General features: G+C 32.3%; 1 protein-coding gene across 2 annotated transcripts in view; it reads right to left on the bottom strand.

The window, feature by feature from the left end:
- Nucleotides 1-26,125, bottom strand: part of LOC145672073 (solute carrier family 2, facilitated glucose transporter member 1-like) — a 131,389-nt gene that overhangs the window by 25,513 nt on the left and 79,751 nt on the right. For both annotated transcript variants that reach the window (XM_081741315.1, XM_081741316.1), the window contains exons 2-4: nt 21,861-21,968; nt 17,376-17,536; nt 12,995-13,119 (exon numbers count right to left, since the gene is read on the bottom strand). In XM_081741315.1, coding sequence (XP_081597441.1) covers nt 12,995-13,119; nt 17,376-17,536; nt 21,861-21,968 — 394 coding nt within the window. The remainder of the gene's footprint in view (nt 1-12,994; nt 13,120-17,375; nt 17,537-21,860; nt 21,969-26,125) is intronic.

Below are 26,125 nucleotides of genomic sequence, written 5' to 3'. Positions count from 1 at the left end.
ACTTTACATATACATATCTATATAGACCATGTCTAATTTAAAAAAAAATATAAAAATTTTACACAAAGTAGAAGCTTTCTAATGGCAAACCCAAACATTTCTACTTTAATTTTTTTTCACATCCTGACAGTGAAAATTCAATTTATTTTACACAAGTTTCAAATTATTATTCAAGATCAAAACCTTTCACTCCACCAAAAGTAAACGCATCTCAATGTGAAAAATAGCCATACAATATATAAACAAATAAAACAAAAATTAAAAAAAGAAAAGAAAGAAACAAAAAAATATAATTTTAATAAAAAATAAATAGATTTACGATAGCATATTTTACTACTTAGAAAACAACATTTAGATTTGCAGCAATTTCAAAACAAGTATGATCATATTTTGAAACATTTTTTGAAATGAAGTTTTATACTTTAACATAACTTTTTGAATTAAATGATCAATTAAATATTTCTAGTAACATTTTTTTTCAAGAACCTATTTTTAGAAATTATCAATTTGAGGCAAGTTTCGAACAGGACATTTTTATTAATTTTTTTCTCAAATTTAATATGATGAATAGGAAATACTTTCAATTATAGACAGTAGGTGAACATTTTAGGAAAACAGATACAGGGGAAAGAAATAATTTTCGTAAGAAAGTAAAGAAAAATAGGCGTATTACGCATGAATGTTTGGACATACTGTTAAGTTTTGCTCCAGCAGATCGATTGATCTTTAAAGCTCTTATTATTGATGACAAAATGTTTCCGATATAGAAAGAGATTGTACTTGAAGAGAGATTTTACAAAAGAAGTATCTGAAGTACAGTATGTAGAAATAACTAAGGGTTTTGCACTTTTTGAAGTATGTTCACGATTCTCCAGTATGTTCAAAACAATCTGTAAATAGAAGTACGAAATAGTTACTAAGTATAACTGAATATAACCGAATGTTTCTCTGATCATGAAGCATTATATATTTAGAAGTAAAGTACACAGCAAGAATATTGCAAACTAGATTTGAAGAAAATTGCTTTATAAAAAAATAATATGGGAGATAGATATATAAATATTGATGATAAAGGTTTATACTTTAGTTTTTAGAGACATCTGATGTATTTCCTTTGTAAAAACGGATATTAAATAATCAATAACTTTAATGATAGAAAAACATTTGAAGAAACAACAGAAGTATGAACAGCCAGTTATCTATACACGTATACACTAAGTATAAAATATCATTTGTAAGTAAATAAACATTATCATTCATTACACTGTTCAAATATATTTACTACCGATGAAGTGAGTTTTAGAGAATTTCAAATATTTTAAATATTCATTTGTTTTACCTACTTTTATCAACTTACTTCCTGGCAGAATATTTACAACCAGTGTCTCTCACAAAAATATATATCCTTTTTAATAAAATCACTATCTGAAAATGCCTGAATATGATACGCTTTAAATGCCGATTTTATACTCAAATTTAACAGATTTAGAGTTCCTGAAAGTTCGATTTATGTCGGTATTGATTATAAAATAAATTAGTGCATTTTTCAAAATTAGAATGAAAAGAAAACTATCCCTAGAAAAGGCACCATCACATTTCTGACTTACTAACATTTCTTGACACCCTTAATACCTTACGCTGTGTTTACTCAAATGATATGATACTTTTTAGCCATATTTAAAGCTTCTACTTTTTAATCTTGTTTAAAACAAAAATGTGATTTCTTTTACCTATACTCCGATCATTTTAACACTAAAATTTATACAGAAATCACGATACTGTAAAAAATAAAGGTTATAAAATTGACAATGAAAAAAATACACATACTCAAATGCCTACCAATATCTGGATCAGTATGCAATGTTTTTTTGGAGTAGCTTACTCAGTTTCCTGGTACACCCTGCTGTCATTCCAGACATGTTTCATATTCTGTAAAATTTGTTCCCAAGAGATCTCATCCACAGAACTGCGGAGAATTCGTACAGTATACGGAAGGAAGATCAATCGCATTCTGTTTTTTTTGTAATTGACGGAGTTTGTTGCATACCCACCAAAGACTCACGTTTTTTATAAACAGGTCGGGAATCTTCAACACCTCCATGGAATGGTTTTGCGTCGTGGAACAGCTGCAACGTAATTGGTTGTATAAAGGCATACATTGTTTACATCAGCTGCAGTCAAGTCTGTGTCTACAAACACAGCCACTGGTTTGTAGACACCGTTGAATAGACTTCATCTAAACAAGAAGAGGGAAAGAAAAACAAATAGTTCTGTTATTATTTGGTTCTTTCAAAGAGTTGAGTAACAACATAAAGAGTGAGGGAAGAGGACGGACCTCACTCTCTTTTTTCATATATTTAATTTTCTCAAATTTTGCTCCCCAGATCCAGAGCCTACATTATCATGGATTTCTGCAGTTTCCAGCATATTAAAAAATCTCTTATTAAAAGTACAAGTTACATATGTTGTAAAACAAACAATACTCTAAGCTAACAGCGGCTGACTTATTGATTCAAACCTAGTCTGGTCTGTTCCTTTCAAATGAATGAAGTTCTGAAAGAAAAAAAAATATAGTAAATGAGCAAATTATATGAAGCATTTTTGGGATTTTTATAGGTTATTTCAAAACCTAACAAGGTAACTGTTTCTTTGAAACATATTTAGAAAAACAGTTACGTTATTAGATTTTGGAAACAACACAATATACCAAAATCTTCATAAACAATTTACTTATTTACGTAATTTTCTTCCTTGTCCATTCTTTTGAAAGAAAACAAAAACAATCTCTTTATGCATTTCAAGATCTCTACACAGACGTTCTCTAAGGCAGCAAGGAGCAGGATATCAAAATGCTATATAGCGAAAAAACAAAAACAAAAAGAAACGTAAAACTAAACTCACACCCCGCTAGTCAATGTCCTATGACTACAACCCTCTTATTCCGTACACCTTATGTTTAATTGGAAAAAAATAAAGTAAACAAATCAACAATCAAAGAATTTATTGGTTGAAAACAAGAATTTTTTTTACGAAGCAACCTATTCAACCCAAAGCAACGAATAGGATTTCAACAATAGCAAAACCCATTTCCACGAATTCAGGACACAGGAAGAACATTCGCTATGGAAAGGTCCACAGGAGTGGGAGAAAAAAAAAACTGTTGTTCCATGAAAATGACTTATTAACCCATCATGTTCTTAAATTATAGATAGAATTGGAATAAGCACAAGTTTGGGCATGAATTAAGTGAAGCAGAAATTCTGCTTACCTAAGAGTACCATTCCATGACTGCTACCAACACTTACAATATAGATAATTAACAGTAAATATTATATAAACTCGCGCGCAACCACACACACACACACACACACACACACACACACACACACACACACATTTACGCACGCACCAAATTTATCATGTAAATAAATCAACACGGCGTGGATTCTATCCAATATTCATCTTACGAGCATGATTTAAAAAAAAAAAAATCAAATGCTGTACTAGAATAAAAAATAATGTTAGTCACAAGTAATGGCTGAAGATAATTAGTGGAAAGAACCCATTTCAAAATATGTAGCCTAAGCTTTAAATAAATGCAATTCCAGCCTCACGTTTTGGAGCTCTGATCCAGCCATTTAAACTACGTAAGTCAAAACAAAGTTGCTGATTCAATAATTTCTTTGTGTATAATAATTTACTTTCAAAACACGTTTATTCATATCTTCGTAACATACAAGAAAGACAGTGTTCCTTCAAAGTTGGCTTTATAAAAGCACATATTATTCAGCAAAATCCTATACAAAACTTCCTTTGCTAAATCGTATGTGTTGATATAAGATCACTTCGATACCAGATGACCACGAAAAATGCACACTTTCTTAGCAAGTGGTACATTTTCAGAATGAAAACACCAATAGCAGAAGGAACAATACTCATTCAAAAGATATTAATAACATAAATTGTATTAAGAAGTATGCACTTCTTTTGTCTATCTGCACAACACTATCCAAACACAAAAACCGTTTATTTACAATGGTATAACCAAACTTTTACAAAAATATACAAAGTTTTAGACGAAAATGTTCATTTTTATTATTTTCTTCTCTTTTAAAAGCGTAAATCAAACCTCTCACTAAAACATGATACTTCACTGAATTTTTATCACAAAATGACAAAAGTTTGTAACATAATAACAGAAGTCAATATTTATTATTTAAAAACTTACTTTGTAATTATTTGGATGTTTTGAATTGATTTTTGAAGGTTCCAAAATATATTTGGTTAACTGGAACTCTGAAGAGATAAATAATATTTATTTGAAGTAAAAGGCGAACGAAAAGTGAAAGTAAGCAAAAACATTGCAGACTATGTAGCAAACAAAGATGAGTGAACTAGAGGCAGAATGAAAGATAACTAAACTGCTGATTATGAAAATCGCTATTTTAACAATTGAAATGTATGAAGATTACAGAATTCAGTGGAATCCAGAAACTGCGGAATTATTAAATGAGAACTGCAATAACTCTTAAAAAGGAAAGGAATATTTGAGTTTTACGTAACCACGGTTTTGCCGGGTAGGCTAAAGAAGACGGTGATGATGAGAAATGAATAAAATGGTGGAATGAAAAAGTGGGAGTAAAAGGGAGAACTTCTAAGAAACCCATGCACAAGGTATTTGTCCACCATAAAGTTCCCTTGGCGCGAGCTGGGATCTAACCAAGGACCCCATGCGCAGTAACTCTTAAGTTTAGGAAGCAATAGTTCATATTTGGAAAACTAATACCAGAATATAATATTCAAACGACAAGAAATTTAATGATGGAATGGCTATTAACACATATTAGCTCAGAAAAAAATATAGATCAACACTGCTTTCAACGGATATTAAATGAGAATTGGTAATATATATTTAAATATTACAGACGGATCAAGAACGATAATCAAACACCAACCATATCTAAGCAGAAGTATTTAAGGTTAGTTTAAAGGAACAAGTTATGCCGATAGATGTCACTACAGTCTTCGTATCTCATGTATTTTTTTACTTTTCAAGAAAATTCACGATTTCTCTTACAAATTTCAGCCTACATACTTCAAATTTTTAGAGAAGAAAGTTCATAACCTCTCGAAGGCAACAATCCGTGTCGATTTTTTTATTTAGAATTTTCTTCATTGTTGAAATGCCATGATTGTTGAAATGGATATCCAAACCTTTAACAACATAAATGTTTCAACAGTGAAGAAAATTCTAAATAAAAACTCGGCACGGACTGTTCTCTTCCATGGGTTATGAAGTTCCTTCTCTAAAAATTTGAAGTCTCTACGTTGAAATTTGTAAGAGAAATTGTAAATTTTCGTGAAAGATAAAAATAAATTAGAGAGATACGAAGACTGTAGTGACATCTATTGGCAAAATTTGTCCCTTTACACCATCCTTAAATTGGCAATTACTGATTATTCTGTTAGAGGTTTGGAATTCTATGGGTATGAAGAAAAGCTGTATAAACGTGAAGGTAGAAGGGAATAATCACAAAATAAAATAATCAAGATGGTCAGAATATATTATATATATATGAACGTAAGAAACAGTTTTACTTTGTATTTTCTTTGTATGCACATGTGCGTTAATTTATTACTTTTCTCCTTGCTCACAATTCCGCTTCTATGTTCCTTAATTTACAATCAAATTTAATCTGTAGAAGTATTATTACTTAAAAATTTATGTAATTTGCTGTTATAATATCAACTGACGTATGCCAATTTCTCGAATTAGTTTTGAATTTTTGTTTTATTTTTAATCAGATAATATTCTGTACATTATAGATATCAGAAAATGATTGAAACAAACCAATAACGAAAACAAGCCTTACCCTTTTTGTTACTGTGAAAGAGAGAAATTAATCTAATCTTCACTTGCTTTAGGGAGAAATCGTGACAAAAATTCGTTGAATTTCACGGAATCTATAGATAGTGAAATGAAAATATTGTCAAGGATACTTTAGTTCATACAATCAGCTAATGAATACGTCCAAAATAATATTAAAAACAGTTTTTTTCTCTCTCTGTTCCAGAGGATTACATCATAGTTACAGATAGCTACGTTATGAACAGGTTACATATCGCTTAAAAATCCGTTAATTCATAGGCAATTCTTTCCACTTGTGAGTAATGCGAACACAAAAACTTTATTTGTACCTAAATCACAGTTACAAGTATATAAACTGTGCTGTGTATAACTGTGCTGTGTATACTTCCTGATCTTATATTCAGGCTCCATGAAAAGTTGGTTTTTAATGTCTATGTGTTAAGTAATCTCAATATTTTAATCTTCAAGATTAATCCTCCGATTCCAGAGGAAAGTTCCAGTATGGATTGAGATATTGAGGTTACTTAATATATAGACATTAAAAACCTGTGGTGCAGAGGTAAGACAATTGTTCTTATGCAATACATACCCTATAGACTCTATCAGTAATTATCTATGAAAAGTAATTGTTAACTTCTAAAGTACTCCTACAAATTGTTGATTTGTAATTTCATGAGATTATTCACTTTGTGTGACTAAAAACTAGTCGTAACTTTGAATTTTTACTTTGTGTACAATAACTAAGATCCTGACACTTTCTAGTATCAAATGTAAACCTTCTACATCTAAACATCAGAAATATGGTACGGATAATATATTTTCATTATTATATATATATAAAAAAAAAAAAATCAAAATAATCCATTTCAATACCTCTTATAAACGAAACTTCTTAATGCAATGTTCTATTTCTGCAAAAAATGTGACGAAACTAGCACAAAGACTAACGAAACAATCATTGAAACATTGTAATCTTATTTAAAACGGTAGTTAATAACACAGTTTATTTTATAGGCCGTACAAAATATTTGTTTCCTAGCAGTTAGAACCGAATGTTCACTGAAGATAGCAAACGTGTTTCGTAAAGAAACACACTGCACAACAAATTTATCGTTCCATTTAAGTAATTATTTCCATATAGATTAATCTTTCGTAATTGATCTTGAATTTATTGTCATTTTGACCATCAAATGGTACGAAAGAAATTTGTCTATTAAGGTATTTATAGTCTAAGAAAAATTGCAAACAAAATCTATGCTACTGTGAGAGGTACTTATATCGAGCATTCCAAGTCAAATTAAAGTAACTTTTTTTTTTTAATATTATGTTTTCTTTTAAGTTTGTCGCCAAAAGAGCAACAAAATACGAAAATTACCAATTATATGTTTCCATATTTTATGGCTTAAACACTGTACTGTATGTATTATGACGTAAATGAAATTTGTGAACAGTAGATGTAAGCAATAATGAATGAATTACGATATGATTAGTGTAGAAAAACTTAGAAGATGGGCAGAACTTTTTGCTTTCATGTTAAAAGATTTTTCGTAACAATGTCATTAAATAAACGAAAAAAAAAAAAAAAAAAAAAGAGTTAAAACAGTGCTTCAAACTACTGAGTTTAACTTCTTAAAATATATATGTGAAAGCAAAAATGCAAAAAATCTTAAGAATGATGTAGCAACATAATATATTTTCAAAAGCATAAAATAAAATTAAAAATAAAGAGATCGCAAAATAATTACGTAAATTCTGATTAGGTACGTCAAATTATTGTAGGTTGTTACAATCAAGTTGGATACTAACTTCTGGGCCTACCACTTGTAAAATTAAAGCTTTTCACTTACTGAAAATAATACAATTACAAAGATTAGTAACTAGCGCTACTTGAAATAATATAATATTTCTAAATATGAAGTGTGCATTGCATATTTATGGAATAATTTCTCCATACTTCTCTGCAAATATAATATCAATAGCCAAGCTAATTAACTTAAATAACATAAATCTTCATTATTTTCAAAAGAAGTATAACACTTCTGTTAATCTTGACAATGTACAAATTATTTGAAATTTCCATACCGGTGATTATAGTTCTTTCTATTTCATTGAGGAATCAAACTAAATTAGTAATGATAACATATATATTTTCTACAAAAAGTTTCTTTTAACAGTTCCTTTGTTACTGTTGCATTGGGTAGCAGCCACGATCTTAGAAAACGCACAACGAAACAGAGTTCGACAGTAATAAAATTCGACTGAATAACAGGTAATAGAAAGAAATCAGTGAAAATCGGACGGTTAAAATGTTCTGTGGACTCCTAAAATCAAGGAAAGCACCTTAAACTTTAAAATATTAAATTTAATAATACCGACTAGAAGCAACTAAAGATTGATCACTGTTCCAAATTGTCCTGCAATTATTTCTTACCTACCATATTTATGAAGCCATATCCAGTATTAAAAAAAAAAAAAAAAATATTTTTTTTTTTTTTTTTTTTTTTTAATAAGAAATCATTCCAGAACTACATGCAACTTTCAAACTTTAATTACTTCTAATCAGAATTATACACATCACCTTACATCAATATATGCATCATTATGTTGAAGAAAATGCAAATATATAACGTATTCACCTTAAGTTTTTTTTCCTGTACAAAATAAACATTTTTACTTTTTTATGGTCCAATAAAAGCAGATTATTTTTTTGGCCATAAATCTGAGAGTTTGTATCTTCACATAACAATAAAGAAAAAAGAATAAATACGGTGGAAGACCGATAACTATATTTATTTATATAGAGTTCCATCTATACTTCACCTAGAAACCACAAAAATACAGAAATATCGAAGAATCTCAAAGTAAAATTTAATCAAATCACCTTAAAGCTTGATACTAAGCCATACATTTAAAAATCGACGATTTTAATCTCGACGAATATAGGAACATATCATATTTTGATCTTCTGGTAACTAGTTTACTGAACTATTTTCATTATCACGATATCACAGAATTGAGTTTAGTATTTGATACACTTAATGTTTGACTTGTTCTTTGTGCGTTATGTTTTAATATCAAGCCTATTTGGCCATTTTACTAATAAACACACAATTATAAATTTGAATAATATTAGAACTCAAAAAGATATGGGAGTATTACAAGCTAGAACAGTAAGCTTTGAACATACAGTTTGCAACTGAGGAATGCATTATATATACATGTTTTGACTTCATAGGATCTATGCATATATAATTCTTCTCTCAGCACCAAACAAGTCTTCATAAAATTTTTCGTAATACTTCCTCCATGGGCTCTATTATCTCCAAACTTACTTTAGTTTTACAATTATATTGAAAATAATAAGATTGTGTCACTCGTACTCGGAGACTGTAGTAGAGACGATGCAATTTTGGAATACAATCGAGTGAATTATGTAACTAACAACTTCTGTTGATAGAAATGAAAAAGAATTTATTTTGTCTGTTTTTACTAATTTCCTCTAAAAGTTATTTTTACCGCCTCTTACACTGCAGAGACGGAATTTTTTTAATAACCTGGTTTGTAGCAATATATCAGTTCATTTTTAAATGTTTGCCTTGTTTCTATGTAAATACCTGTACTGTACATTTACCGTGTATTATCTGAAACTTTTTGTCTTTGTCATAAAGATCGGTCTAGAATATTATCTCAGTTACATTTACTAATATCGTGTCATATTCTTAGCAGAAAGTGGTTGAAGGTAAGATTTTATCTCGTTTCGTTTTGATCACTGGATGATTTGATATCCTGTACTTTCGTTTCGCATTATGAGTTTTATATTTTTTCAATTAATTTCCTACGAATTAAATCATATTTGATGTTCACTGCTTTCAGAATACGAATTTATATTACTTAACGAAATTGAAGTCAGAGAAATTCGTATATTAATGAAAAAAGGAAACAACCGATTTTAAACTTATTTTTACACACCAAATCCTCTGCAGATACAAACTCAATAACATACAAAGAGTGAATAAAATGATTTGACTGCATCGGGACTCTAACCAGTGATCTCTGGCAATACCGCATCGATGTGTTAACCACTACACTTCCCAAAACAGCCAAATACCCTCTCACTCCTGGAGTGGGTACGTACAAGCCATGTGGTCTGAGTGGAGAACACCGATTACAGAAGTGACAAGTGTGTTTGGCTGTTCTGAGAAGCGGACTGGGTGGTGTAATGGTAAACACATAGGCATGATATGCCGTAGATTCCGGGTTCAAGTCTCGGTACAATAAATCACTTTTTATTCTTTGTATGTTAAGAGAAATTCATATTTAGAAATCTAGAAAACATTAAAATAACAATGTCAGAAACTGAAAATCTCAATTAACTTCAACAGAGAACAAATTTCCTATAAAATCCGATATAACGTCCTTAATGAAGACGTAAAATAACTGTAACGAAATCAATACGTAGTTTTCGAAATCTTCATCTCTATGTTTACATGTATTGTGTTTCATATTTAGGTTTTTCTCGATATACAAAACCTTCATATCTTTCGCTTTTTTCATGAAAAACCTATATTTTTAACCTATTCTTTGTGATATATCTTTTTCACGTTATATTAAAAGAATCGATTGAGAACTCAATATCTCGATTGATAACTTAATTTTCGTCTACTGCAACCCTATTACATACTATACTATTTACTTGTTGGTAGTTTTCAAATCATAATATGTTCTTTTTATAAAACAGCTTATTTCAATGTAACTAAATGTATTATAACTTTTCGTATTTTACATTTTTTTCTTTTCTTTCACACAATGGAAGCAGACCAAGATTTTGAGCTTATATTTTTCCTTGTTTAGACATAACACAAATTTCTTTGATCAACTTCCCTTACAAAGTTTGTTTCCGCTGCTCAAATTTGATATAAATCATTACTTTCAGAGGACCGTTTAGAACGTGAAAGGGACCAGAACATCTTGCAATGACAGGACACTTGAAATCTCTTGTTTGTGTGTGTCAACCAAGACTGTTCAATCACATTGTATGATTTATTCACATTCCATGATTACGAAATTGTGTGATATTTCTCCATAAAAGTACTACAAAAAATTAAAAAGAAGGTCTTCACATCACGGGTATCGTTCAAATTCATCAGTTCTAATATATACCATTATACCACCATATTGGAAAAACTACCATTGTGTGAGGAGAAACTAGCATCAGTCTACCATTCAATTCATAAAAAGTATGCCACATAGAAGAATTACACACTTTAAAATCAAACAAAACCCGACATCCAAAGTAATCAACTGAGTACATTCTTCTAATACATATTGAGAGGTTTTAACAGATTAAACGAAAGAAAATATTCAAGGGAAGTGGGATGAAGTATTAGCGAACGATTTACATAATAATAAACTTTATGTCAGATGTGAACAAAATTTATCAGAAATTTTTTACGATACGAAACCAGTATCTTGCCAGAAGTGGTTCAAAAACAGTCGAGGAAATCTGCAATGACGGTATACTTATTGGTAGGAAAGTAGTAGTATAGAGTACTCAGAATAAAATGAAGTACGAGTTGAGTCCGATAGATTCTCTAACCAATGTAGTTGTTTTATATTCTTCTACAAACAATAGAAAAGAAACCGACACGATTTTGTCCTGCAGATTAGAGATTAAGTAATGTATAATTTTAATTCAAGGAATAACAATCAAGTAAATGTACTGATCCAACTCATCATAGCAACATGTGTTTTGACGAAGAATTATAAATAATGGGTTTTATAGTACTCTGAGTTTTGTGCACATATTGTGTTAAGAGAAAATAATAAAATGTGTAGTGATAAAATTGTTACGGAACGTAGCAAAACCATTACGAAAACTGATCCACACATCAACAGAAAGGTAATAGGAATGGTTAAGTTACCATATAAAGGTTACATTGAATTCAGCAGTAATATACTCGCGAATGCAACTCTCTTGTAGAAACATGTATTTACGGTAAATATAAATTCAAATATATAAAACTAATATTAACATATTTAGATTTTTTGAAACAATATTGGAAGTATGAATATTTATAACTGTATTACCTCCATACTAAATATTATTCGGTTATAAATATTTAATACTTCCAGAAAAAAATAATTATTTAAAAACTAGGTTCTTATAAACTAGATGTTGTATTATTTAAAAAAATATATATACAGATAAAGCTTAGTAATAACATTAATATATGTTTCACAGCGTGCAATATAATCAAATAATAATCGTAATAATGATATGAAATTATAGTAATCTTTACTTAAAAGACGAGTAGCAGACACGGAATAGGCAGTTAGGTAACAGTATTCATTAGAGAAAAAAGCAGAAATTAAATTAGGTACTAATAATTATTATTATATAATAATATTGTTAATATATTCATATTGTAATATTACAAACTCTGCCTAACAATATCCTTAACTTTAAAAAGAGAGAGAGATCTACAAGCGCCATTGAAAAACGAATAAATGTTAAAAACAACTCACGAACAACAATACGAAACAGCAGCAAATAGAAATTGGCCAACGCCACAAATTCACCATACACCAAAATGAAATGTGAGTATTAAGTGAAAAAATGCACAGGACCAATGTTCTTTTTTTAAAAAAAGGAGCAAAAATAATATCAAATAAACAAATTGATGGGAACATATATATATACATACGAATACACAAAAACAGCAATAACTTAGATGTTAATTATTTATATATGAATTATTTTTCATGCAAAACAATGTGGTAATATTTGATGATGTAACGGGATATACATACAAAATTAAAACTATTTACTTTTTAAAATCCTTATATCTTATAGTTAATAGATAAATATAACGACACATGAAGTACAAACCTACTTGTCATGGATTGTGCTGATATGTAAAATTAACAAAATAGCATTTTGAATTCCATCTCTGCTCCCTACCGATTAAAGTCAGTAAACAAGATCTTATGCGAGAAGCCAATTATGAAATCAATTCCGGTTGGCTGAATCTGAAGAGCATATTTTGTACTTATATGAATAATGTAAATTACGCTCATTTTTTTACATCTAAGGATAAGAAGCAGGCTGTCCGAGAATAAACCTACCAGATGCCAAGCCAACGAGTAATCTTGCTAAGATCAGCATTTCCACAGACTTCGCTGGTCGTGAAGAAATAAACAACACAGCAGCCACCAGGCAAATAATGTGATTGGCGTACACAGTACCCTTTCTGAAAATAATAAAAAAGTATATTTAAGATATATATATGTATATATAAAACCTGACTGACTTACTTTATAATTTGAATAATATTATCCCATCTACAATCTAGATTACCTCTATCTAAGTTACGTTTGGGTCCTTTTGTCCCAATGAAAAAAAAAAAAAAAAACCCTCAAAAATATTTCTTTCAGTGTTGTTGGAACAAGGATATAAAAATTTGCAGAAAACAGAATAAAACACAGTACATATTACTGTTTTATATCCTTGTTCCAACAACACTGAAAGAAAAATGTTTGTGAGATTCATTTTTTCATTATGAGAAAAGCACTCAAACTTAATATACATAGAGGTAACTTGGATCACAAATAGAATAATATAATTCACAATATAAGGAAAAATACAAATATAAATTTATAATAATTTATTCATTCTTTTATTTTAGAAAAATTTCTTTTTCTACAATTTCCACCATTGTGAATCAAGAGTCCTCATCCACATAGAATCACATCAACAATTTTTTAGATTGTAACAATTTTAAAAAGTTGGAGCTGGCCATATTGCCTTCATTCGCTGTTGAATTGTCATTTGTTTATTTTGCAGCATAATGTTTGGAACAAAAGGAAACGAGAAGAATCTTGATTTTGAAATTATGATGGTTTAAGAACACGTAACCTGTACATAGTCATGAAAACATTTGCGTAGTAGTTTTAAGTGTTCGCCCATCATAAGTTCTATAATTCTCAATAATATAAAATCAATGGAATGCAGTGTTTTCAGCAGTCGGAAGAAGTAAATTTTAGTGAAAAACAACTTCACTAATATAGGTAGCTAAAAGATTTAAGTACTTGGCGCCAAATAATGAATTGCTATAAAAGGGCAAGTCGGTATGGCTATATAAGTTGTTTGTTTAAAAGACATATGAAGGATTTTGGAATGAAAACAAGTGTTGTGTCAGAGTGGTAGTATTGGGCGTGGTTGATCTGTAATTAACACAGTTCAGTAGTTATGGATAAGAGATTAATAGCAGAAGTTCTATGAAAAGTTGTCCTTCCACAGTTTTGAAGTTAAACAATTAGTAGCATCTAATAAAGGACAAGTCGTGGAATCCCATAAATGACCGTTAACAGAAACACACAATAGTGAATGGATTGTTAAAATTACACTGAAAGTTAATAGGTGATAATTAAAACTAAAATAAAGTTTACAGAACTTAGTATAAAATTGTGTTTTATAGGAAAGTTCAAAAGCACTTTTGAAGACATGAAGAGAAAAGTCCAGAGAAGCAGCAAAAGACCGCGAAGATGTCTATGTATACTGAAATATATAATTAATGAGATAAAACTGAAATTATACTCTATAGCTTCAATAAATACATACAGTAGCGTATGTAGAACTTCGTCAAGGGTGGGGGGTTCAATCTCAGAAGTTCATATATTTGCAGGTGTTTATATATATAGTATCTTAATACGACAAATGTTTATTTTTACATAATATCTTGCTCAAGGGGGCGGGGTTAAATCCCGACTCCCCTTTGTGTATGCCACTGAATATATATTTGTTTCTATGATTTTTTGATTTAGTTTGAGTTTAGCGTCCCTTGTGGGACAATATGAGACATGGATCTACAGCTTAACGTGGGGTGCGAACCACATGAGCTCTAGCTGAGAATCGAACTCAAGTCTTCCGCGCCAAGGGCACGTAAACTATTCGCATACCATGAGGTAGATAATATTCGTTTCTTGTATATAAAAATCATTATGGCGTCCGACCTCAGTTACTCTTTATTTTTTATTTTATTTTATTTTATTTTTTTATTTATTTCTGTCTTACTAGTTCCTTCTGTCTATTATTAAGTTACTGAAAGATGGCCTCTGAGAGATAGCTGCACATGTTGTAAACAAAACGAGAGGGAGGATTGTTCGCCAATCACAGCAGTATTATTTCAAGCTGTTGCTAGACAACGAAGGTCATTGACCGCGATGTCACCGGTAGTTGAGACGACTTGTTAAACGTCCTAAATTTGTAGACAGAGCTTCTGTCTCTGTTGTGGAACCTCTGGCAACAGCGCCTCCAATACTCCACGTGCTCTACCCAACTGTCAGAAGCCACCTTTCCTTAAGTTTGTCGCCAGAGCTTCTGTCTGTTGCGGAGCCTCTGGCAACAGTGCCTCCAATACTCCACGTGCTCTACCCAACTGTCAGACGCCACCTTTTCTTGCGCACACAGCATCAATATTTTGAAGCTACTCTCTCTTGGTCATCCTCTCCCCTTCTAAAGGTCAGATATCGCAAAATTCAATCTTATCTCTATTCTACGGTTAAGGAGAATACTTAAGTTGTTACGCTCAATAGTTTCGAAGGTCAGGTAGTGAATGAGTCAGTGATGTGGAGAAGTAGACTTGCCAACTGCGCCAGGTTTGTTTAACTCTCGGAGAGGTTCAGTAGTAAATAGTTCTATTGCAACATCTGTATGTTGCACAAGGATGAAATTCAAAAATCAATCAAGCAATGATTATTATGTTTACACGAGGACACGATCTGTGATCAAACTTTTGGAAAGCATGAGAGAGAGATTCCCAACTAATGGTTTGATGTCTTCCCATTCAATACATGGACTTCCGATTACAAGTCGAGAGTACTAATTTCTCACTCATCTTGCTTGGTATGATAACTATAGCTTTAATTAAGGCTCTTCACTAGCCGTACCCCTCCTTTTTTGAGTTTTAGTGAATTACTGATAGAAAGTGAGGAATACTTAAGAAAAAAGTATAAAGTACGCTGTCTTAAAAATTGTATTACATGAACTAGAGCCTTTTTATTTCAAGTGTGACCTTGGAAAATGTGTGAAACATACCTCGGCCCACCTCCGCTACCCTCTTACGGAAGAAACCTTCCCTTGGCTTTGGGGAAATAAGTGAATGACCTCGGCTGTGTTGCTAATTTGTAGTTCAGTCATGTTGTCTTGGCAAAGTGAAGATCGTAGGCTACTTAGAATGGCCAAATAAGATAATTCACTATTGGCAATCCTGTCCGCATCCAACTATTGAAGGATGTCAGCAATAGCAACTTGTCCCTTTCGAGAAAAGTACAGGAAAAACACACTGGCAACAGCGCCAGCAGGGGCATACTTCAAATAGAAAGGTTCAAATAACTTTTTACAAGACTTTTCGTATAGTGTCTAAATTTGGGTGCCCAACAATTATGCCATCATAAATTACACACCCAAATTTCTGGTGTATAATAAAAGGTTTGGAGAGTCACCTGTTAGTTTATTTAAAAGCAGTTTGCAGATACTAAATTTTTGTTTTCTACATTTTTGATATCTTGTACCGTCTTTTAAGTTACTCAACAAAATCCAAGAAGTAAGATCGTGCTTAGGGTTGAGCCTTAAATATAGTGTTAATCAGACAATATGGTAACACCTCAAGAATTTTAATCATTTCACTTACTTGAAAATTCCTTACACTTCCAAGCTTCCGATTATTCCCTGGAGCCTTGTTCACGGAGGATAAGAGCAGAAAAGGAAAGTAATAAAAATATCAAGGAAATCTATAGAAATGAACTAACCGGGGAGCAGTACAGAAACACCTCGTCGATTGCTGCCGGTCACACGTCAAATGATAGTATGGGACGCTGTGAATTGGTGGATTCACGTTATGTATTCTTTTTGTTCAGAAATGAAATGAAATCTTTAAATTTTACGTTCCACAATTATGCCGGCTAGGCTAAAGGAGACTATGATGATGTGAAATGAACGAAAGGGTGGAATGAAGAAAGTGGGAGGGAAAAGGAGAACCTGGAGAAAACCCACGTACACGGTGTTTGGCCACCACAAAGCTCGCTCGGAGAGAGCTGGGATCGAACCAAGGACCTCATGCATCAGAGGTGAACTCTACCGCTGAACCACCGCCCTCTTGTTTAGGTAGGGAAGATTGCCAAGTGCTTGTACCAAATCAAAACACAACACTTGACATAACAACATGGCAACCTTCCCTACTTTGGAAAAAAAGTAACAAACCCACCAGTTCACAGCGTCCCGTATTAGCATTTGACGTGTGACCCGCAGCAATCGACGAGGTGTTTCCGCAGTCCATTTCTGTATATTTCCTTGATTTTTAAACTTTTTTTTCTTTCTTCTGTTTTTATCCTCCGTGAACAAGGATCCAAGGGAGATTCGATAGCTTGGAAATGTAAGGAATTTTCAAGAGTCAGTGTTTAAAGTAAATGAAATGCTCGTAGTAGTTAGTTGTAACTATTTTCATACCTTCCAAACTTATCAGCCATCCAAGCACCAGTGAGTGAGCCAATGATTCCACCAATCAAGAAAATGGAGACGATAAAAGACCACAAAATTGTCAAGTTGGACTGCTTCATGTAGATGCCGTAGTTGGAAGCAATGGTTGAGTTGCAGAATTCTTGAATTATCTGTAAAATAATCATACATATATTCACTAATTAAAAACTATTATTATTTGCTTATTACAAATGATTTAGCGTCATCAAAAATCGTGGTGAAGCACTTAATACGACATCCTCGCTAGTCATTACTCTCACATTTTGCACACATTTAGATTTAGACCATTGACATACTGTATTTATGTACAGTGATATGGAAAAATAACCTGGTATTTTCCTTATGAAGTAAGTTGTGCTTACTTTATACACTATTTATTTATATATTATCTTAAGTACAGAACTATAAATTCTTTCGTAAGCACGCATTTGTAATACTACAATAACATGCTTGAAAAAATGCATCTAAATGATGGGATTTTACTCTTATGCATTTAATGCAGTACTTAAAATACTTGTAAGATGCCATCTCCTAGGAAATTTTGGCTTCATTTAGCTACATGTGTCTATTCCTTGACAAATAAAGAATATTCTGTAGACTAACGATTATCCCATGTCGTATTAATCTTGACCCATGTCTATTATCCTATGACATATTAATCAGACAAGTCGCATTATATCAGATGTTTCCATTATTTTGATAATGATTCGTACATATTTACAGTTCATAAGTTCTTGCATTTTTGTTCACTTTCGTTTCAGATTCCGCTATAAGAGCCCTCAGCGAATAAGGCGCCATTGAATCTAAGATGCACCTGAAATTTCATCTCATTTAAACTCGTTCACAAAACAAGCTTCGAATCTAAGGCGCAGAAATAATATACAAATACTTTCCTATTTCGATAAGCATTTTCTTATCAGTAAAATGAAATGTTCATTGTTCATGAGCGATTACCATCTTTGTGCAGTCTGTCATTGTTGTAATACAACTAATTTTAAGCAAATTAGTATAACTACCACTATTAAAGACTACAGTAGATTCTATGTTGTAACCTACGTGCAATGAATAAATATGTAGGTCCTATATTGCAGTATATACACATCGAATTAAGGCGCACCTGAATTTTGGACGTCTAAAAGCTGACGAAAACGTGCGCCTTATATTCGAAGGAATACGGTATATTATATATATATATATATATATATATATATATATATATATATATATATATATATATATATATATATATATATATATATATATATATATATATTTACAGAAGGCTCTTACAATCTATTGTATACATTAAAGGAACAATTACTAGATCAGTAAGTGATTAAAATTAAAAGGAAAAAGATAGTATTAAAAAGGAAAAAATGAAAATAAAAAAATTACAAAAAAAAAAAAACACACACACACAAAAACACAAAAAATGGCAAGAAACATTCTTCTCAGATACACAAAGTTAGATAATAGATATCGCTATAAACAAGTTATGGTTTATGCTTCTGAATATTTCCAGATACACATATTGAAGTACATACCCTACAGGTATATAGGTTTTATACGAATACATGCACATATAAGTACACGTACATATACTTGCAAGCAAGAAGACATCAATACATAGGTAAAGTCCATAATTACGCCTATATTTATTTTATCCTGTACCATTATTCAGTAAAAATTTATTTTTGATTAATTTTATAATCGCTTGCTGGTTAAGATTAAAGTCAAATTCTTCTACACTTTGTGCTATATTATTATACAGCTTACATATTCTGACCAATGGTGAATTATTGTATGTATTTGTTTTGGATGTTTTATACCACAACAGATTTTTTGTTCTTAACGTTCTGTCACTGATATTAAATTTAATGTATTGTAAAAATTCACTATTATCAAATATGCCATTTACTATTTTGTGTAGACATATTTCTTGTGCAATGATGCATCTAGCAGAAAGTTTAATATAATTAAATTCACTTAACAAATTAGAGTAAGCTATTCTATTTACCAGAGCAGACTGTCCTGTTTTCTTATAATATAAGTACCTTAGGAATCTTTTTTGTATTACTTCTATCTGATTTTCTTGAGTTTTACATTTAGGTGCCCAGATCACTGACGCATATTCCAATTTTGGCAGTACTAGAGTTTTAAAAAGAGTTCCAATGACATTTACGTTCGTAAACATTTCAGTGCTTCTGATTACAAACCCCAATTGCTTGAAGGCATCTTGTGTGATAAATGAAATGTGTTTATTAAATGACATTTCACTGCTAAATGTAACTCCCAAGTCCCTATACGTAAATATACACTCCAAATATTGATTTCCTATTGAATATGGCAGAGTTTCAGTTACAGTTCTTTGTTTTGTAAATATCATAAACTTACATTTTTTAATGTTAAAATTTAATTTATTTTTTATACTCCATGTATATATGTTATTTAAATCTTCTTGCAGTTTTAATATATCAGGATTCGTTAGTGTTTCTTTATACAACTTAACATCATCTGCATACAATATACATTTTGAGTTCTTAACATACCTTGGCAGATCATTTATAAAGAGTAGGAATAATAAGGGCCCCAAATTTGAGCCTCGTGGTACTCTGGAATTCATATTATAGAAAAATGATTTTGATTGTTGAAAACTTACATATTGCTTTCTTTGACTCAAGTATGATATAAATAATTTGAGTAACTCTGATGTCATGATTAATCATGTCAAAGGCCTTTGCAAAATCAATATATATTACTCTACACGATTACGATTATGAAAAACCTCGTGATTATACATTGTTTGTGTCCCAGTAGTCGTCTCACTTATTAGGTGCAGTAGATTAGGCTGTATGATTGATGTTGTTTGTTTCTTGTCTTGTTTGTGTTGTGGTGTAATAGTGTTTTTCTTTTATTTCAGTTAGCAACACTACACGATGGCGGCTCGCCTAACGCATAAGAAATGCGTGTCTAATGCGTTCGCCTATTTTCTGAGACGCACAACGTTACGGAAGTTCATTCGACGAATGAAGGAGCAGTACGGTGTACTCTGCAAATGTTGCTCGGAATGATGGTGTGCTGAGGCCATTTTTCCTTGATAGTTCAATAACTGGGCACTGGAGAGACGTACCAGAACTAACTGGAGGAGTTTGTGATACCTAGGTTGCAGGAGAGAGATTATTTTGACACATTGTGGTTGCAGCAAGACGGTACTCCACCACACATTGTCCGGACTGCCGGTGACTTTTTGAATAACTTCCCTGGGCGATGGATTGGTTGTCGGGGAACAGTGGAGTGGCAACCACGATCACCAGACCTTATCCCTCCTGACTTCTTCCTATGGGGACATTTCTAGGACAAGGTATATGCAAGAACCATACACAGTATTGCGGGATTGATGTTGCGAATCATCGACGAATTCAACAACAATCCCGTTTAGATGTGCCGAGATGCGTGTAGAAATGTACGTCTCCGATTGCATCGATGTTAATGGTCGCTAGGTGGAACTTCAAATGGGAAATAGGGATTAGATACTGTAAAGCACTTGATTTTTGCATCATTCCTCTGTACCTACAATTTTGTTTCATTCCATTCTTGTTTATAATACAAATATACTGATCACTCAAAAGGTGAGTCATTACTTCTGATACAACCTATATAACAGAAAATAAAAACACACATTACAAACTCACTGTCCCGTCAAAACATAAAGGATTAAATTACAATATTCAAATTATTATGATATTATTTAATACGAAAATGAAATAAAGAGTCTTTTTAACATTTCTTTAACTAAACAACTTATGTTGAATCTGAAAATGAGCTGTCACGTGACAAATGAAATGATGTTTTATTTAAATAGATTTAAGCCAACAATTAGTTTAAAAAAAAAAAACGATTTAGTAAGTATTGCGTTAATTTCTTAACTTCATAAAGAATTGGTTCTGGCAAATATATAAAATATTTTAGCTGCATTAAGGGAATTAATACAACATTACAGAACGTTCTCTGAACATTTTTCTTATTTGCTTTAACAATTTCCTAGTAAACAACTTCTTTTTTTCTTTTTTTTTTTTTTGGGAAATGAAATGAAATGAAATGAAATCTTTGAATTTTACGTCCCACGTTTATGCCGGTTAGGCTAAAGGAGATGGTGATGGTGAGTAATGAATGAAATGGTGGAATGAAGAAAGTGGGAGGAAACGGGAGAACCACGAGGAAATCCACGCACACGGTGTTTGTCCACCACAAAGTCCACTTGGCGGGGGCTGGAATCGAACCCGGGACCCCAAACACCAGAGGTGAACGCTCTACCACTGAGCCACTGCGGCCCCAAAAAACATTTTTTGGGTTATCATCTGACGAAAAGTGTTCAGTAGTGCACTACATTTAAAAGCTAGCACTTAGCACTATATAAGTGTTCAGAGAAATACGTAAGATAATAAGCACACTTACATTCTGAGGTGTGTTCATCACTCCAATGCTGTAGCCAACAGGGATCGACGACCCTACCGTTGTTGAAATACCAGTCAGAATTAGTAATGGAGTCCATCCTGACGTTTTCTGCAACAAAAGAATTAGAAAGTTTACCATTATTTATTAGTACTATTTTCAATACATTTGTCACACAAAAGTTTTAGAATTCAGTAGTAAAAGAAGGATAAGAGAAAAAATAAATGTAGACGTAAACCCAAGAGTTTCATCTCTATATATTTAAAAAATAAAAACTGTTAAAGAGGAAAGTTACTATACCTATCCTTTTATCATAGGCAGCCAGTAATTCTTTGCTGCTGTACAGGTTGCATAGAAGCTAGGGAATGTCATGGATTTTAAACAATAGAGTACGTTGAAACCATCGTTACCCGAGATGTTAACATTGATTCCATTAACCCTTTCGGGATTTATGGCATACACCAGATGTGAGTATTGCTTTAAAACACTCATATAACATCTGTTACTGCTGGATTTTTTTTATTGTTCAGTTTTACATCTATTGTGAAATCGGTCACATGTGTTTTGAGAAGGAACTCGTCAAGCTGGTGGAGGTTATGACGTCATCTGTTTGGCCTTTAAGGGTACAACGCAAAAGGCTTATTTTGTTCTCTTGCAACTGCTGTCTAAAAGGTTTAATGGGATCCAAGAACACACACACATATATTATATTATATTATATTATATTATATTATATATATATATATATATCCTCGAGATTACTATCAGACAGAGTACATGGTTATGGCTTCTTTCGTTTTCTTCTCTTCCTTCCCTTCTACAATTTCCTTATCATTGTTTACTTGCGATAAAAAGGCAGGGCCTATCCAGAGAAGCCTAAACTTTTGAAAATGGGATTTTTTCAGAAAAAATCCCCATTTTCTTGAATTTTCCTTTTCAGGTATATTATAAGGACATGCGAACGGTACATTGTTCTGAAGAGAATGTGGAACAAACCAAAATCGTAGGATCAATAGTGATGTGTTTGGAAATTTCTACATTACGTCTTTTTTTTTTTTTTTTTTTTTTTTTTTTTTTTGTTGAGACTTTTGGGTTATTTTTGCAATATTCATCGCACATTGGTAAATATTTTCCCTTCTTAGTTTTCAAGATACCAGACTGATATTTTGCACAAGCACTGCATACGCCACTTAGTATTTTCAAGTGATTTTGAAATATGTATGTTAACAAAGGGCCGGTCCAGGGGGGCCTAAACTTTTGAAAAAGAATTTTTGTCAGAAAAAAAATCCTTATTTTACCCTAATTTCCCTTTTCAGGTATACGATACCAATATGCAAATGGTACCGTTTGAAAGATTGCTTTATTATGAAGAGAATGAGGTACGAACCAAAATCCTAGGAAACATAATAATGATGTAGGAGCTGCTTGACTAAAAGTCTAAAATTTTACCTTCAAAATTCCAAAATCCCAAAAGAGTTAACGAATTCAGTTGAGGTAATCATTTTAGGTATTTATTACAAAAATAGAGTTAAAAAGAATCGCTTTCATTCAAGTGTTATTGTATGAATGACGAACGGACATACTGACAGACAGGGCCGGATTAACCCATCTGGAGGCCCGGGGCTAGAAAAAAAACATGTGACCCCTGCTGATTTCGCCTAATACATTTCTGTGAAAGTACAGAAGGAACGTTAAGGAACCATGTTTCATATTTTTTGTTATACTTTATCTTATGATGATGATTGTATCTTGTTTGATTCCGTTTAGACAGCCAACTGAAATTTTGATGGGAGTGGAGGCCCCGTATACCTGGGGCTACAGCCCCCCTAAGCGCTTCCCTTAATCCGGCCCAGCTGACAGAGTACAATCTTCACTGTGTGATTGTAACGAAAAGTTCTGACTGACTGAGCAACGCTTGGGCCAAACTGCTTAAACTAAGAAACTTGTTAAATTTGGAAAGAATGTGGAATTTCTGACGTAAGCTATCAGTGAGGAAGGAATTTTGGAAATTCAACGCGGAGGAAGGGGGAAATGGGAATTATAATTATGTCCATATCTCGGAATCACTTAAGCTTAGAGATATGAAAATTAAAAACGTCCTTCAGTGTTTTGAGATCTTTAAGTTTTATGTCCCACGATTATGCCGGTTAGGCTAAAGGAGACGGTGATGATGAGAAATGAATGAAATGGTGGAATGAATAAAGTGGGAGGAAACAGGACAATCTCAAGAAAATCCAAACACACGGTGTTTGTTCACCACAAAGTTTACTCGGCGCGAGCTGGGATCGAACCAATCTTTCAGTGTTTTGTCTTATATTTGACCTAGAAGGGATGAAAAGAGGTTGGATTGCGATTCTAATTACATTTCCAGTTCAAGTGTCATACTAATTTAAAAAAAAAAGTAAATACTGTCGCTAATAGATGTCGCTTCCTGCACATATAAGCAATAATGTCGCTAGCTCTAGTCAATTTGCCGATCCAAAAACTACAGAGACGATTTATGAGAAGCACGTCACCTATTAACATGAAACTGATACAAAAATCACTGAGATGAAAAGTGACACTCCTTCTGCCGTTTTCAGGTCCACGTTAAACCCCCATCGGCATCTATAGAAATAGGGAAATGAAATGAAATCTTTGAGTTTTACGTCCCACGGTTATGCCGGTTAGGCTACAGGAGACAGTGATGATGAGAAATGAATAAAATGGTGGAATGAATAAAGTGGGAGGAAACGGGAGAATCCCAAGAAAACCACGCACACGGTGTTGGTCCACCACAAAGTTCACTTGGCAGGGGGTGGAAAAGAGATAACATACAAAAATAATTCCGGATTTTCAGCCATGGCGGTGATCAAATCCAAATATAGATCCAGAAAGAGATGCGTTTTGTCATTTTTAAAATATCTGCCGAGATTTAATAATTTGTGTGACTCAAAACAAGCTCATACATCCCATAATTTTACTCAACATTTAAATGTATCGGTTTTTGTTGCGTAAACTCCCTCTTTCCTCGTATTTTTCAATTTTAACAAATATCTAACCACAATTATATAACTGTTAAAACCGGCTAATAACATTGAAAAGTGTAGTAAGTGTGTACAATGTAGATCACCTGTGTTAATGAGATATTTCCATTAGTGATTAATAAACGAAACATAGTTTAGCATGTGATAGTCTTTGTTTTAGGAACAAATGTCCTTTTTGATAAGGGAGGCGCGTTCAGATTGTGGTTGTTGAAGGAAGCCTCAACTGCAAAAAGTTTGAAAATCCCTGCTGTAACACAAACAGTATTTGAGACCTAAAATTGAATGAACGAGTGTTGCCCATAACTCGAGAAATATCTCGTCTCGGAAACAAGATAAGAATTGTAAGGTTCCTCGTCTCCTTGCCGATCCTACTCTGTAGTACAGACAACAAAAAGCTATGGCCAGTACATATTCCATTAGGTGATAAGAGCTCCTTCGTGGCTAAGCGGTTAGCGTACGCATCTCTACTGTGGGAGACCTGGGTTTGATTCCCGGCGGGAAGTCATGTGGTTCGGATTCCATGTTAATCAGTAGGTCCACGTCTTATATAGCCTCGCTGCTGAAAGAGACGTTAAACTCGAAATCAACTCCATTAGGTGATTAATCGCCAACTTCCATCATTATCATTTCGGAATTTCCAAACAAGACTTTACTTCTCTTAATTGAAGTACATTCATGTCCAAAATTATTGTTGCATGTCTATAAATATGTTGTTGTAGGAATATAATTTGATAACGAATTCGCCCGGTATTTTTTACAATGTTAGTATATGTATAATCGGCAAAGATATGTAAAATGTGGCAAATTTCATGTCAAAAGAGCAGTAAATAAGAACAATAAAACGAAAATAAAACTTTCTTGTCCATTTACCATTTGTTTTACTCATTCTAATTGTCGTATTTATAATTATTTTTCTATGAAATTTAATACAAATATAATTTCCCGATTATACACATAGTATCAATATTAAAAGTATCCTGCAAAATCATTATTAAATTATATTCTTACAAGAAAACAGTTATAGACATGCGACAATCATTTTGGACATGAGTGTACATAGCTTCCCGATTGCACCTTCCTGTCACGATGCTGCTGAATAAACAAACAAAAAATAAGCGTGTTCTCATCTGCAGTCAAAGCCGATAAATGTTAGTAATCAAAAAGCATCATTTATCAAACCCATAAATTTGCTAGCTTTAATTGCTACGACTATTGGTACTACAAATAAAGTACTAGGAATTA

The sequence above is a fragment of the Thermobia domestica genome, chromosome 15 (assembly GCF_964235325.1).
Source record: "Thermobia domestica chromosome 15, izTheDome1.hap1.1, whole genome shotgun sequence".
Classification (NCBI taxonomy): Eukaryota; Metazoa; Arthropoda; class Insecta; order Zygentoma; family Lepismatidae; genus Thermobia; species Thermobia domestica.
This window is presented reverse-complemented; position numbering and strand designations above follow the sequence as displayed.